We start from the raw sequence: 14979 nt of genomic DNA on the forward strand, positions 1-14979 counted from the left end.
CATGCTCCAAGGGGCCACGGTGGCAGTGGGGCTGGGGACAGGCCACAGTGGCTAGGCAGCAGCCATCTCCATGGCCAACCCCATCTCAGCCAGGCCAGACACCCCAGTGCCCACCCACCCCCTGCTCTGGTGCCTGGGGATTTGCAGGAGACCACTGCTGCCCCAGGGAGCTCAGCATTTATTAGGCCTTGGCTGTGCACCAGGCATTTTCCTACATACTGTATCTTGCCAGAGCCTCACAACACCCTTGCAGGGTGGGAGGCGTTCGAGAGGAAAAAACGACGTGTAGCGATCTGTGCGAGGTCACACAGCAAATCTGTGGGAGGCTAGGGCTCAAACCTCACAGCATGGACTCTTCCCTGTGTCCCGTTCCTGCCTTCGCCTCCTCCCAGCTCTTCTCTCCCAGCCTCCTTGCCCAATATCAGGGCCGGAGGCACTGAAGAACTTCCGGCTAAGGCAGGCCTCCCCTCCCATTCACAGAGCCCTGCCAGGGTGGCTGGCAATGGTGAAGTCCAGGGCAGAGATGGGGGCAGAGGGGACGCCTTGGATTCGACTCTGTGGTGGGTGGTCCACCTCCCTGAGACCAGGCATCCACGTCGGGCAGCACATACTACCCAGTCCACAGAAGAGGAAACAGAGGCTCCGAGAGGAAGGGACTGTGTCCAGGGCGGGACCCAGGCCCTTCCGCACTGGGTCAATGAGCCAAGCACATCACCCCAGCCCCTGGGGAGTAGGAGCCGGGCCCTGCAGGGTGAGGAGCTGGGAAAAGCAGAGCTGCATGGAAGGCTGCCAGGAATCACCACAAATAGGACGTAACTAGTATAAACTGCAATTGACAGAGTGCTTTTCTGACCTCACTTGAGTCTATCAGGTAGATGATAAAATCAGGCCCATTTTACAGATGAGGACACAACCTGACCAACAGCCACGGGGATGTTAAGAGGGAGCGAGGTGTTCCAGCTGCAAGCCCCACCCCCACCCTCATTCATAATCAAAGCCCGCCTGGGTGCATCCGGAACCCAGGGGAGCCTGGACGGGGCAAGCCCAGCAGGCCCAGCCTCTGCAGTGAGCTAGACTTGGGTTCCAATCCTGATAATGCCACCGTGAGTGACCCTAACCAATCCATTTCCCAAGGGGGGCGGCACCAGAACCAGAGATGGAATTCAAGCAGACAAAAGCACAGTGTGAGCACTCAGGAGGGAGTGGGGCAGGAAACCAAGGTCTAGGGCCAGGTGTTACACTGGGAGGTGGCCTATGTCTCAGCTGTTCCCAGGTGTCACCACTGGGGCCACCCAAGCACCAACTTGGTCACCCAGGTCCCCATGTCCTTGGTCAACTGCCAGGCGTACCCACACTGGGCATCAGGAGAGGGGAAACGGGAGAGGCTGGAGCCACTCTCCATGCCCAGTCCCTCATATTTGGATATCAGGGCAAAGGATGCACCTGCTATCCTGGAAAAACCTCCTCATCCTCCACAGGGTGGGGTCTGTGTGCGTGGCAATGTAGGGGCGCATGGCACAGTCTGGGTCTGGGCCCAGGAACCCAGCTGGGGCTCTAGCCCTGACTCCCTGTGCCTCCTTGGGCCTCAGTTTCCCCATCTAGGAACTGGGCTGGCTGATCTCAAAGTGCCCTCCGGTGGCCATTCTAGCATGGTTTCTTTATACAATCAATCACCTTTGATTACCACATTGATGGGGGGAGGACAGCTGACGAAAGCATTGCTATCACTGCTACAATTACTGAGATCCCACACTTAACTACAGGCAGACCAGATACCAGGCTCGGGGCTAAAGGTTACTTGTGCCTCACAACCACTCGGCGCAACAGAGGTGCATGCACCCACATTACAGACAAGGTTAGTGAGACCCACAGAAGGGCAATCACTTTGCCCAAAGTCACACAGCTGAGGATGAAGAATGGAGAAGTGGCTGGGATAGAACACAGGCCTGTCTGATTCTGAGTCCGAGTTCCCAGCTGCAACCCTTTGCAGAGAATAGAAAACAACTGTCAACCACCAAATGTGGCCAATTTGGCTCCAGAACCCAGGCACAGCCTTGGATCCCGGAGCCCCAATTGCCCAGACATCCTGGTGGGTGAGGGAGAGAGAGGAGAAGCCACCATCTCATCCAGGCCCCGGGCAGGAGCTGCAGTCCTTCTCTAGGTCTCTGTTCTGACACTAGGATCCTTCTCTCTCTACTTAGCTGTCCTGGGCTCACACCCTTTACCACGGAGCTGTCCAATACGGTAGCCTGGTGTGCAGAAAACCTCGGCTATCACTTCCTGTCATAGTGACCATTAGAAGATCACCCCAGGTCAGAGACAGGTGACCTTACAGAGAGATCAGAGCTGCCCCAGAAGGCCACGGGGGCTCAGGCGCAGATTTGGATAGAGGAAGCTATGTTAGTAGACACTCACCTTTCCAGGGTGGCTCTGTGTTTTCTTCACTCATATCCCTGTCTTTAGATCACAACCCCATTTCTGGAGCGGGGAAACTGAGACAAGTTCCAACTTCCGAACTTGCCATCCAAACAGCGACTCCTAACTTTGCCCTACTCAGCTCCCTCGGCTGCAGCCCGGACTCCTTCACGTGCAGCTCCACGTGTGCCCATCCCCACTGCGCCTGCCCATCCCTCCCGGGCGCTCTTAAAGGGCCCACACCCCGTCCCACCCCCAACGTTGGCCAGAGAAGGTGGGGTCCAGCCAGCGCCATAGGTGAGAGCAAGGGACTAAAGGTTTTCTGTTGAAATTGCCACCATCACCAGCTCGCCAGCGAGTGACAGGGGGAGGGGAGGAGGCAAGAAAACTGAACTTAGGATCCCACTGACTCCACGTGTGACCCTGGGTGACTTGTGTGCCTCTCTGAGCCTCAATTTCCAGATCTGTTGAAGGAAGTGGTGGCACCTGGAGGAGTGAGGTGGCATCAGGTGATGTGTGGTCAGGATGATAGGGCAGATTCGTCCTGTAAGAGGACCCCTCTGAGTGCTGTGGGATGTAGTTGTCTGAGGGTCGGAACTCCTTCCATCCCGAGGCTGTGTGCAGGTGTGTGTGACCTCAGGCAAGTGATCACTCCTGAGTCATCTATTTCCCAACTGTAAAATGAGGCTCCAATGGGGAGCTGTGGCTCATACCTGTAACCCCAGCACTTTGGGAAGCAAAGGCTGGAGGATCACTTGAGCCCAGGAGTTCAAGACCAGCTTGGGCAGTATCATGAGACCCCTATCTGTACAAACAATTTTAAGATTAGCTGGGTGTAGTGTGTGCCTGTAGTCCCAGCTACTCAGAAGGCTGAGGTGGGAGGATCACTTGAGCCCAGGAGGTCAAGGCTGCAGTGAGCCATGATCGCACCACTGCACTACAGCCTGGGCAACAGAACGAGACCTCGTCTCATAAAATGAAATAAAATGAGGCTAATATTTTAATGTATGTACCATGTGAGGTTTAACTTAGGAGATAGGTGGTCAAATCCCCTGGGTAGCACAGAGCCATTAGGTAAAAGACATACAACAAAGGTGGAGTATTCCCATCCTTGCCTAGTGCAGCTGACTTCCAAGCCACCTTGGAAAGTGGGTTTCCCAGTCAAAAGAGTTCGAGAAACAGATGCCTATCCCGGCTCTTGGAGATACACAAATCGCATTAACATATTAAAGATGCTAACAGATCCTGCAGGCAAGATTCCCTTTTAACTTCTTTGCAGTGGCACAGTCTCGGCTCACTGTAACCTCTGCCTTCCAGGTTCAAGTGGTTCTCCTGCCTCAGCCTCCTGATTAGCTGGGATTACAGGCATGCGCCACTACACCTGGCTAATTTTTGTATTTTTAGTAGAGATGGGGTTTTGCCATGTTGACCAGGCTGGTCTCAAACTCCTGACCTCAAGTGATCCGCCTGCCTTGAAGGCCTCCCAAAGTGCTGGGATTACAGGCATGAGCCACCACGCCCAGCCCCCTTTTAGCTTTAACCCAGCATTTCCCTAACTTTTTTGTCCACCTAAGTTTTTGTTTCCACCTATTTACACCCCATGGAACAAACAGGACTTCAGGAAATGCTGAGTCCTGCCTCTTGTATTGCAATTGGGGAAACTGGGTAAGTCCTTTCTCCTCTCTGGACCTCAGTTTCCCCAATTACACTGCAAGGACTCATAATGAGTTTGTGGCTGAGCAAGGACTGGAACCCAACCCTGACCTGGGTGGCTGGGTCTCATTTCTAGTACGCCCTAACTGGTCCTGTCCATCATATTGAATTAGGCACAAAAGAAGGGGAAGGCCCTCAGGGAAGAGGAAGAAGCCACATTTGAGAAGTAGGGATGAGTACTCTTATTTTGAAAGAGAGGAAACTGAGGTTCAGAGAGGGGAGGCAACTTGCCTGAAGGCACACAGCAACTTGGTCCTGAACTCTCCAGAGGCAGTCGAGGCCACCTTCTCTCCTTCTTGGGGTGAGGGTACGAGGGTGGGGTTGGGATATTTCCTGTCTCAAAGCCTCAGGGCACACCCAACAGGGTGCTCACAGGGAGTCTTCCTGATCACATCCCCAGGTTCCAAGCTTCCTTCTGAACCCCTCTGAGGAGGCCCCTGAGTGTGACAACAGCGGCCCCTGGTGACCAATCTCCAGGACCTCAGCAGCCTTACCCTGTGCTAGCCAAGGGCAGATCTGTGGGATCCAGGGGGTGTACCCCCAAAACTAAGCGGTGCCAACAGAACGGGGACTCTGTAATGTCACTAAGAACCTTGAGGTGCTAAGAAGACCCTAAGCTGAGATCTGCGGACCTGGGTTTGAGTCCCTGCTCCAAACCCCAACCTCTCCTGCCCTTACCTGTTAGCAGCCATTACAGCCTGCTGCTATGGAGAAATAGAATGTGGGCCTGCTTTGGAAAGGCCAAAAACACTAAGTATATAAAAAAAAAAAAAAATCCTGCCACCCCCTAGAAAGGTTCAACTCCACCACATCCAGGCTATGTGTCCTTAGTCATGGGCATTTACTTGATTGGGTCTCACTTTCTTCATCTGTAAAATGGGGATACAAATTTGTACTTGTATCGGCATGATTTGGGCCAAATATCAGAAAATCCCCCTGACTCAACTGGTTTAAATGAGAAAGAACATTTATTCTCTGGAATAATCATAAGAAGCCTTAAGGCAGGGTGGCCTCACAGTTGGTTAAAGCAGCAGCTCAATGGTGTCATCAGGGACCAATGTCCTTTTCATCTTTGTGTTCTGTCAAGGCCCCTCAGGGGCACAAAGTGGCTGCTGCAGTTCCGGGCATCACATCCAGATGCAATAGTGACCAGCAACAGAGAGGATAGTCTTTTCCTAGATTTCTCTTACTTTCCCAGAAACTTTTCCCAGAATTCCCCCTCCCCCAGCAGACCTCCCCGCTTGTCTCATGGGGCAAAACTGGGTCACGTGGCTATTCCCACACCGATACCTAGTAAGGGAAGGAGAGTCATGGTGATTGGCTCAGGTGTTGTAAGGAAGAGGGGGCATGATTTCTAGGATGGTACAAACACTGGTTCATGAGCTCCCACACATGGTTCCTGAGATTATGAATCCCAAACACTGAGCACGGCGTCTAACACATGGCAGGTGCCTTATCCATATTGCTTCCCCCTTTCTCTGATTCCCTCTAAGAACACAAGACTCCCAGCCTGGCCTCTCCTGAGCCAGCCTTCCACCCCTCAATCCTGGGGCTTGGGTCTGACCACTCAGTTCCTCTCCCATCCTGACCTCTGGCTCCATCACTGCCCTCCCTCTTATTTCTATCTCAAAAGCTTGGGATGAACAAAGATCACTTCGTTGTCCTCAGTTACACTGGATTCCTAAAAATAAAAGATAGGAGATGCTAGATTCTTATATAAATGCTTTCACCAGGGAGCCAAAAATTAATAACAGCATGAACAGAGGCCTGGAGTATTTAACCACTCCATCCAGAAAACTGAAATGATCCGGGTACACCGTTATCTGGGCGAGGTGCGGGGACTGACTGCCGACTACGACATTATCACATTCGGAAATGTCAGAAGCATGCATTTTGCAGGGAGATGAACGGTGTGGCTGAATATGGCTTTTGATTAAAACAAAATTCCCAGCATTCATCTAAAACAATAATAACAGCTAATAATAACAGGGCATGTAATAATGAGCCATTCATAGGCATAAGAGGTAATTGTTCAATTAAGATCCCAGAGTTTCAGAGACTGTCTTTTCTGATGCGGTCCCTTTGTTTTTGCCTCCAGTAGCACTAATTCTTTCCCAGTAGTGCTTTAAACTTGGGAAGAAAAAAGCCCTCCTGTCAAATATGACATACAAGTGCCTTATCATTATTAAATACACATACATGCACACAATAAGCAGTCCTTGTTGGAATAAAGTTAGGGGTATGGCGCTCTCAGTGAATGCTGACAGGCTTGGGAGCTCCGTGAAAGTGACAGGCAAGAGCCTGGGCCTTCACTGCAGAAGTGGTCTGGCCTCGTTACCTCTCACTGCCCAGGGGCCAGAGTGCTTTCTCTCCAGCATGGGTTCTGAAGACAGAATGCCTGGGTTCAGGTCCCAACTCCACCGCTTAGCATCCAGGTGCCCTGGGCAAGAGTCTTCATCTCTTTGAACCTGTTTCCTCATCTATAATACGGAATATAGTAGACATTTAGTTTTTTTGGCCTGCCTGGGTTCTATTTACTCTCTCTTCTAGTATCTGTAACCATTAGCTATTGCTGCCTGCAGTTAAAACACACACACACACACACACACACACACACACACACACACACAATCATAAAAAACCTGTGGTATCCAAAAACATTAATTTCTCATGCAGCTGCCGGGTTCCTCTGATCTCAGCTAGGTTGCCTGGGGTGACCTGGGTGTCTCTTATCCTCTTCCTGAGGGCTGGCCCTGGCATGTCTGCTAACATCCCATTGGTCAAGACAAGTCACATGCTCAAGCCCGGGTATGGGAAATTATGCTTTGCCCTCGGTGGGAGGACATCACAAAGTTAGACTGCAAAGGGCACACAGGGCAGGAGAACGGAGAAGGGCTTCTAAACTAAGGAGGCTGCTTTTTTACAGTCTTCAGAGACGATGAACCTCCTGTCACAGGAGGTATGCAAACAGAGAGGTGTAGGCTTGGTGGTAAAAAGGGATCAAGCGTGGATATAGGATTGGGATAAATTAATGATTCCCAAATATCAATCATTTCTATAACATAGTCATAATTTTCCCCATGAACGTTTATTCATTTAATATAGTTCCTTAAATCATCTAAGTATTCTTTTTTTATAAGCTATATTTTTATTATTAAATGACTTTCTTGTAAACTACACTTGAGACCACTACTTTATCTAGAAAACTGTATCATTTGCCATAAAGAGAAGGTTTTATTACTCTAAAAATAAAATGAAATTAAAATGTTTTTTATTTTATTTATTTATTTATTTTTGAGACACAGTCTCACTCTGTCACCCAGGCTGGAGTGAAGTGGCGCGATCTTGGCTCACTGCAACCTCCACCTCTCAGGTTCAAGTGATTCTCCTGCCTCAGCCTCTCGAGTACCTGGGATTACAGGTGCACACCACCACACCCAGTTGATTTTTTTTTTTTGGTAGTTTTAGTAGAGATGGGGTTTCACCATGTTGGCCAGGATGGTCTTGAACTCCTGACCTAAGGTGATCCACCTGCCTTGGCCTCCCAAAGCGCTAGGATCACAGGCATGAGCCACCATGCCCAGCCACGAAATTAAAATGTTTTTAAGTTCTTCCTAGATACCATGTCCTTCCAGAGGTTCTGAGCCTAAGGCTTTTCTCTATTTGAAAACAAAGATTAGTGAATGTTGGGAAGGCATTCAAACACAGAAGCACTAAACTGAGACCTTGATACAGTCAGGGAATACAGAGAACTGAAAAGAGAATATGGGTTTTTTAAGTGTGATCCTATGTCCACTGTATCACCTGAGAATATTCTGGCATACCACCAGTGCATGTCCCACACTTTGAGAACACTGGGAAAGGTCATCTTTAAGATTTTACTGCAACAAACAAAATCCCAATGACTTGCAGATATTTAAGTTCCCCCACACAGCTATTTAGTCATAGTCAATATCCAAATCATTGAATATTTAGAAAAATCACAGTTGGAAAAACTTACTACATGGCTAAAAGTGTACTCATAGGAAAATTCATAGCCAAAATTATTTCATTATAAAAAAATAAAAATAATTAGCCAGGAGATAGTGGCATGCGCCTATAATCTCAGCTACTCAGGAGGCTGAGGCAAGAGAATTGCTTAAGCCTGGGAGGCGGAGGTTGCAGTGAGCCAAGATCATGCCACTGCACTCCAGTCTGGGCGACAGAGTGAGACCCTGTCTCATAAAATAAAATAATGAAAATAAGTGAATTAAACACTCACCTTAGAAGTTACTGAGTCTCTTTGAGTTGGGAGGGTGTTTTGATTTTGTTGGCAGGCCCATCCCATCCGCCCCTAGAGAAGTGACCTCTTCACAGACCCAGAATGAGCCACAGCCATTCTGGATGACAATGTTGGGGTGGAGGGTGGACATCTGCAAAAAGGACTGTAGTAGATGCTACTGGTTGCCTAGGCAATATCAATTCGCACATCCTCTTTCTCATAGAACCCAGACCTGGCTGGACTCACTTCCTTCCTCCATATCGCCATCTGCTTCTTTAGGCCAATTGCTGTTTCCTGCCTGCTGATTGGTTGAAGCGTGGGACACATGACACAATTCTGGTCAATAATACAAGAGGAGAGGCCAGCTAGGACACTTCAGGGAAAAAGAGACAGGAAGAGCTGTCTTCCCTTCTGCTGAATGAGACTGAATCTGGATGTGATGTCTGGATCAAGGGCGCCATCTTGTGTCCTTGAGGAAAGCTGGTGTGACAAAAAAGCCAGCACACCAGGCGGTCGTTGCCTCGCAGAGTGCCTGACGCGTGGTTGGAATCCATACTTAAATGCTGAAGGAGTACATGAGGGACAGAACTGGGTCCTTAATGAATCACAGAGACCCTGAATTTACCAGCCTTAATATCCTCCCTAACTTGGGATATCCTGCTGACACAATGAATATCCTTTTTTTTTCCAGCCAGTGTAGGTTTTCTGTTACTTGCTGCCCAAATCACGTAACTATATGAATACTACAACCATAATTCTCTCTTCTTCCTCACTGATTTGGGTATTGATTATTTATGATTCAACTGCTGCCTGGGGGAATATTTTTTTTTTTGGAGACAGAGTCTCGCTTATTGCCCAGGCTGGAGTGCAGTGGCGCGATCTCAGCTCTCTGCAACCTCTGCTGCTGCCCCCTCAACCACCCCTGATGGGGCTCAAGCAATTCTCTCACCTCAGCCTCTGAGTAGCTAGAATTACAGGGGTGCCCCACCATGCCCAGCTAATTTTCATATTTTTAGTAGAGACAGGGTTTCACCATGTTGGCCGGGCTGGTCTGGAACTCCTGACCTCAACTGATCTGCCCACTTCGGACTCCCAAAGTGCTGGGATTACAGGCATAAGCCACCGTGCCCAGCCTGCCTGGGGGAATTTAATGGGTCCCAGGAATCACTTGATCATCGAAAAGCATGTGCCCATTTTACAGATAAGGAGACTGAGGCTCAGAGCATTTCTAATCTACCCACAAATACCCGGAAGAATTCCTGAGGCAAGACTCAAATCAGTTCTCTTGAATCCAAATCCAGAGCTTTTTTTTTTTTTTTTTTTTTTTTTTGAGACAGGGTTTTGCTCTTGTCACCCAGGCTGGAGTGCAATGGTGAGATCTTGGCTCAATGCAACCTCCACCTCCCACGTTCAAGCAATTCTCCTGCCTCAGCCTCCCAAGTAGCTGGAATTACAGGTGCGCAACCACCATGCCTGGCTAATTTTTATATTTTTAGTAGAGATGGGGTTTCACCGTATTAGCCAGGCTGGTCTCGAACTTCTGACTTCAGGTGATCTGCCTGCCTTGGCCTCCCAAAATGCTGGGATTACAGGCGTGAGCCACCGCACCTGGCCCAATTCCAGAGCTTTCTAGGACATTCCCCCACATGCCAACATCCCCCCTCACTATCCCTGCTCGTTTCAAGGGCACCCAAGGCAAAATAGGCCCCCTCCTTGTCCCAAACAACCAGCTTCAAGGGAAGATCCAGGTGGCCATCTTGTCTTCTGACCAACCCAGAGGAAGAACCCAACAGCAACAACTTAAGAGTGTTTTCACTTCAATCAGAGTAGAGGAAAAGGAAAAGAGTGTTTCTCTCTCTGCCCCGACCTTCTGCCCTTCTCGAAGTTGAGACCCAGGGGCTCAATCACGTGGCTGCTCCTTCCCAGAGCCTGACCTGAGGGAAAGATGTTTGCAGCCTCCAGAGAGCTGACCTGCCACTCTTAGCTGGGGTTCCCTGTGGTTCTGGGGAGGTTCACTAGGAAGCACCCTGTCACCCGGACCTGAAGACTGGCTCAGGTGCAGCCTTTGACACAACCTGTCTAATCAGAATGGCTCTGGGGACGCCTGTTGAGAGCACTGGCTGAGGACCCCCGTCTGGGTGTAGGAATAGATAAAAAAGCATGGAGCCCTGGGAATAACTGGGCTACTCCTGGACCACGAGGGGTACAATCTGCTCCTGGAGGGCAACGTAGAAGGAGGTGGGGGTTTGGAGCCCCCTGGCCAGCCTTGGTGGTAATCTGAGTCCTCCCTCCTGCTCATGGAGATTGGTAGACTCATGTCCCTCCTGCCACTGACTCTCCCCTTCTGACAGATGAAGAGGTAGAGGCCCAGAGAGGTAAAGTGACTCAACCAACATTCCCTGAACCAAATAACCCATTGCCAATGCAAATTCAGGACTGCTCAACCCAAGCCCCATGATATTTTCCACTGCAGCTGCCCTTGGCCTTGGTCTCCTCCAAGACCCAAGCTCTTCTTGACTGAAGCTTCAGAAGGACGCGAGATCCCAGCTGGAAGCTGGACCCAGAGCTAGGAGGCCATGGGAAACTAGCTGGCTGTGGCTTCCTTGGCTCTGGGGTGTGGGCAGCAGGGTGGGTGTTTGTGGGGTCCCTCCTCATGCCAGGAGGTCTGGAGCTGCCTCAGAGCTTGAGTGGTGTTGGGTATGACCCCAGGCGAATGGCTGCCCTGGTAAGGTGATATAGTTTGGCTGCGTCCCCACCCACATCTCCTCTTGAAGTGTAGCTCCCACAATTCCCACGTGTCATGGGAGGGACCTGGTAGGAGGTAATTGAATCATGGGGGCAGGTCTTTCCTGTGCTGTTCTCGTGATAGTGTCACAAGAGCTGGTGGTTTTATAAAGGGGAGTTTCCCTGCACAAGCTCTCTTCTCTCTTGCCTGCTGCCATGTAAGACGTGCCTTTCACTTTCCGCCATGATTGTGAGGCCTCCCCAGCCACATGGAACTATGAATCCATTAAACCTCTTTTTCTTTATAAATTACCCAGTCTCGGGTATGTCTTTATCAGCAGCATGAGAACAGACTAATACAGAAGAGAAGAGGGTCAGCCTCACCTCCAGCTCATGGCTCACAGCTCCAGGTGGCATGTGGCCCTGTGGACAGACACAGGCAGGCAGTCCTCAAGGAGGCACCAACCCACTCAGCCAGCAGCACCATGACCCCCACCCATCCCAGCTCCACAAGCACTGCCAATCGCCCCTGCCACCATGGTCCTCACCACAGCGACCCGCGTGCACACCCAGCACCCTGCTGACACTCCAGGCTCACCCACTGCCGCGCCTGCTCCGTGCTGCCTGGCAACCGTCCTCCCGCCTAGCAGGACAGCCCTCCCAGCATGACTGTCCCCTGATGAGCACCAGAGTCCCCGCACCTGCACTGTCAACACCCGGCCAGCGTTACTCTCCCCTGCCCAAATGTACTGTCTCCATGGGGATCATTATCCCCCAGCCAGCACTACTGTCACCCCCACCAGCATCACTCTCACCCTGCCAATATGACTCTCCCTGGCCAGCATTATTACCCCCACCAGCATCACTCTCCTCTCCTCCCTCCACCCCCACCTTCCCCACAGCCACACCAACCTCAGCCACCTCTCAAGCCACCACCACCACCATCACAACCACCCAGTCCAGCCCCCAACCACCAACACTCTAAATGCCTCCCGGTCAGGACTTCTGCCCTCACTCTCACCCCCGCCCCTGGCTCCCCCCAGGCATTTCCTAGCTCTCCCATCTCCCTCGCTGTAGTCTCATGCCTGTTACCATCCCTCCCACCCCTGCCATCATCCTGCCATCTCCACCGTCAATGAATAAACATTTATTGAGCACCAGCAAATCCCAGACACTACAGAACACACAGAAGGCATGGCCCCACGCCGAGGGCCCCAGCCCCTTGCAAAGCTGCCACGCTGCCAAAAATGGTGGCGCATGCAGCTCAGGCGCAGGCTGAGGCTGGGGCTTGGCCAGGCAGTGCACTTGGAACGGGGTCCTGAGGCCTCTGCCAGGTTCCAGCTGGGGCAGGGGTCATGTCGCTTCCTGAGAGCAGAGCAAATAAATAATGGAGAGGCAGGGGCTGGGGCCTGAGGTGGAGGGGCTCTGGCGTTGGCTTATGTGACTCCATAGGAGCAAGACAGGTGGCCGGGAGCCCCCACCCCAGGGTGGGGAGGCAGAGCCTGGGGACCAGAGGGTCCTGGGGCCTCCCTGGCACCTCCACTGGTCCCTCGCCTCTGGGGCCAAAGCAGGGTGTGGGGGGACACCCCAGAAGGCACTGCTGAAATGCGGCTGGACTAGAAATGAGTGGGCAGAGAAGCTGGGGTTGGGCTGCAGTCCCTAGAGCGGGGCGTCATCAGTCCTCCACTTGGGGGGGTAACCCTGCTGGTGGCCATCGCAGCGGGGGTTCCCCATGCTGTCCAGAGGCACCACCACCTCGTCCGGGTTCGAGTTCTTGTTCAGTTCCACCACGCGGGGTACCACCGAGGACCAGCGATCTGCACCGCGAGCACATCAGAGGGAGGGGTGGGGGTTGGTGGAGAGAGAGCGTGCATATAGTCAGTGCCTACTGTGTACTGGGCACTCCACAGTGTTCTGAGGGGGGGTGTGACTATGCTCATTTTACAGAGGTGGAAGCTGGGGCTCAAGAGAGGTCAAGGTGCCTCCCCAGGAGAGAATGGAGGAACCAGGATTCAAGCCTGGAGCCGAATGCCCTGAGTGCCTGTGTCCTCTCCAGCTGCGTCTCGCATGCTCATGGCTTACTGGACAAACAAGAAGGTTTTCTCCACACAGGGATGGCTGAGGAGCTCGTCCTCCCTCCCCAGGCCAGCTTATGTCAACAGTAGGGAGGGCCAGGATGAAGCCACGTAGGTGTGGTGCCCCAGGCATTCACAAGCAGCAGAGGAAACTCAGGGGCACACTCTCTCATTCTGTAGACATGGACACTGAGTCCCGGAAAGAAGCAGGACTGCTCAAAGCAAATTCGTGATGAGAATGGACTGGGGCTCCCCTCCGCACCCGCCCCTCCACTCACCCCTGCGGAGGCGGCCCACGGTATGCGAGAAGCCATAATACTGGTAGGTCTCATTCTTGCCCGGGTCCTCGTTGATGATGCCCAAGTTCTGGTTCCAGTGAGACCAGTTCACCTCATCCACCCTGGCAGGACCCAAGCAGAGGGTCATGGGGAGCCCCTCAGAGACGCTCCCCATGCCACCATCCCCAGCACACCCTCCTATTTTTTTATTATGGTAACATATACATAACAAGGCTGGGTGTGATGGCTCATATCTGCAATCCCAGCACTTTGGGAGGCCGAGGTGGGTGGGTCATTTGAGGTCAGAAGTTCGAGACCAGCCTGGCCAACATGGTGAAACCCCCACCTCTACTAAAGATTAAAAAAAATTTAAAAAAAAAATTAGCGGGGCATGGTGGCGGGCGCCTGTAGTCCCAGTGACCCGGGAGGCTGAGGCAGGAAAATCACTAGAAGCTGGGAGGCGGTTGCAGTGAGCCGAGATCACGCCACTGCACTCCAACCTGGGGGACAGAGCAAGACTCCATCTCAAAAAAAAAAAAAAAAAGACTTGTGTGTGTGTGTGTGTATATATACACACACAAAAAAATTTGCCATCTTAATCATTTTTGAGTATACAATTCAGTGGCATTAAGCACATCCACACTGTGTGACCATCACAGCTATCTATTTCTAAAATTCTTCCATTCCCCCAAGCAGAAATTTTTTTTTTATCCTTCTTTTGAGACAGGGTCTCACTCCATTGCCCAGGCTAGGGTGCAGTGGCACAATCACAGCTCACTGCAACCTTGACCTCCCAGGCTCAAGTGATCTGCCCACTTCGGCCCCCCATGTAGCTGGGATTACAGGGATATGCCACCACGCCTGGCTAATTTTTTAAAAACGTTTTGTAGAGATGGGGTTTCACTATGTTGGTCTTGAACTCCTGGGCTCAAGCAATCCTCTTGCCTCACTTCCCAAAGTGTTGGTATTACAGTTACCACGCCTGGCCCAGATAATATTTCACTGTACACATAGCCCACATTTTGTTTATCCACTCATTTTTTTATATATTATCTTTTTTTAACATATTATCTTTAATTTTTTATCCCATCTATTCATTTTTGTTTGTTTGTTTTAAGGCAGAGTCTTGCTCTGTCCCCCAGACTGGAGTGCAGTAGTGCAATCTCGGCTCACTGCAACCTCCACCTACCAGGTTCAAGGGATTCTCCTGCCTCAGCCTCCAGAGTAGCTGGGATTACAGGTGCGTGCCACCACTCCCGACTAATTTTTGTATTTTTAGTGGAGACAGGGTTTCACCATGTGGCCCAGGGTGGTCTCAAACTCCTGACCTCAGGTGATCCGCCCACCTTGGCCTCCCAAAGTGCTGGGATTACAAGCATGAGCCACCACACCCAGCCAAGATTTGAGCTTTGGATTCAAACTGAACAGAGGCTGGGTGTGGTGGCTCACGCCTGTAATCCCAGCATTTTGGGAGGCTGAGGTGGGAAGATCGCTTGAGACCAGGAGTTTGAGA

At 51.4% G+C, this 14979-nt stretch overlaps 1 protein-coding gene across 2 annotated transcripts in view; it reads right to left on the minus strand.

Moving 5' to 3' along the window:
* Positions 1-12245: 12245 nt before the first annotated feature.
* Positions 12246-14979, minus strand: part of TRPV4 (transient receptor potential cation channel subfamily V member 4) — a 50669-nt gene continuing 47935 nt past the window's right edge. For both annotated transcript variants that reach the window (XM_019039273.4, XM_063694303.1), the window contains 2 exons: positions 13467-13588; positions 12246-12930 (listed from right to left, as the gene is read on the minus strand). In XM_019039273.4, the coding sequence (XP_018894818.3) occupies positions 12773-12930; positions 13467-13588 (280 nt within the window). In that variant the 3' untranslated portion in view covers positions 12246-12772. The remainder of the gene's footprint in view (positions 12931-13466; positions 13589-14979) is intronic.

This window comes from Gorilla gorilla, chromosome 10, assembly GCF_029281585.2.
Source record: "Gorilla gorilla gorilla isolate KB3781 chromosome 10, NHGRI_mGorGor1-v2.1_pri, whole genome shotgun sequence".
In the NCBI taxonomy this organism is placed as follows: domain Eukaryota; kingdom Metazoa; phylum Chordata; class Mammalia; order Primates; family Hominidae; genus Gorilla; species Gorilla gorilla.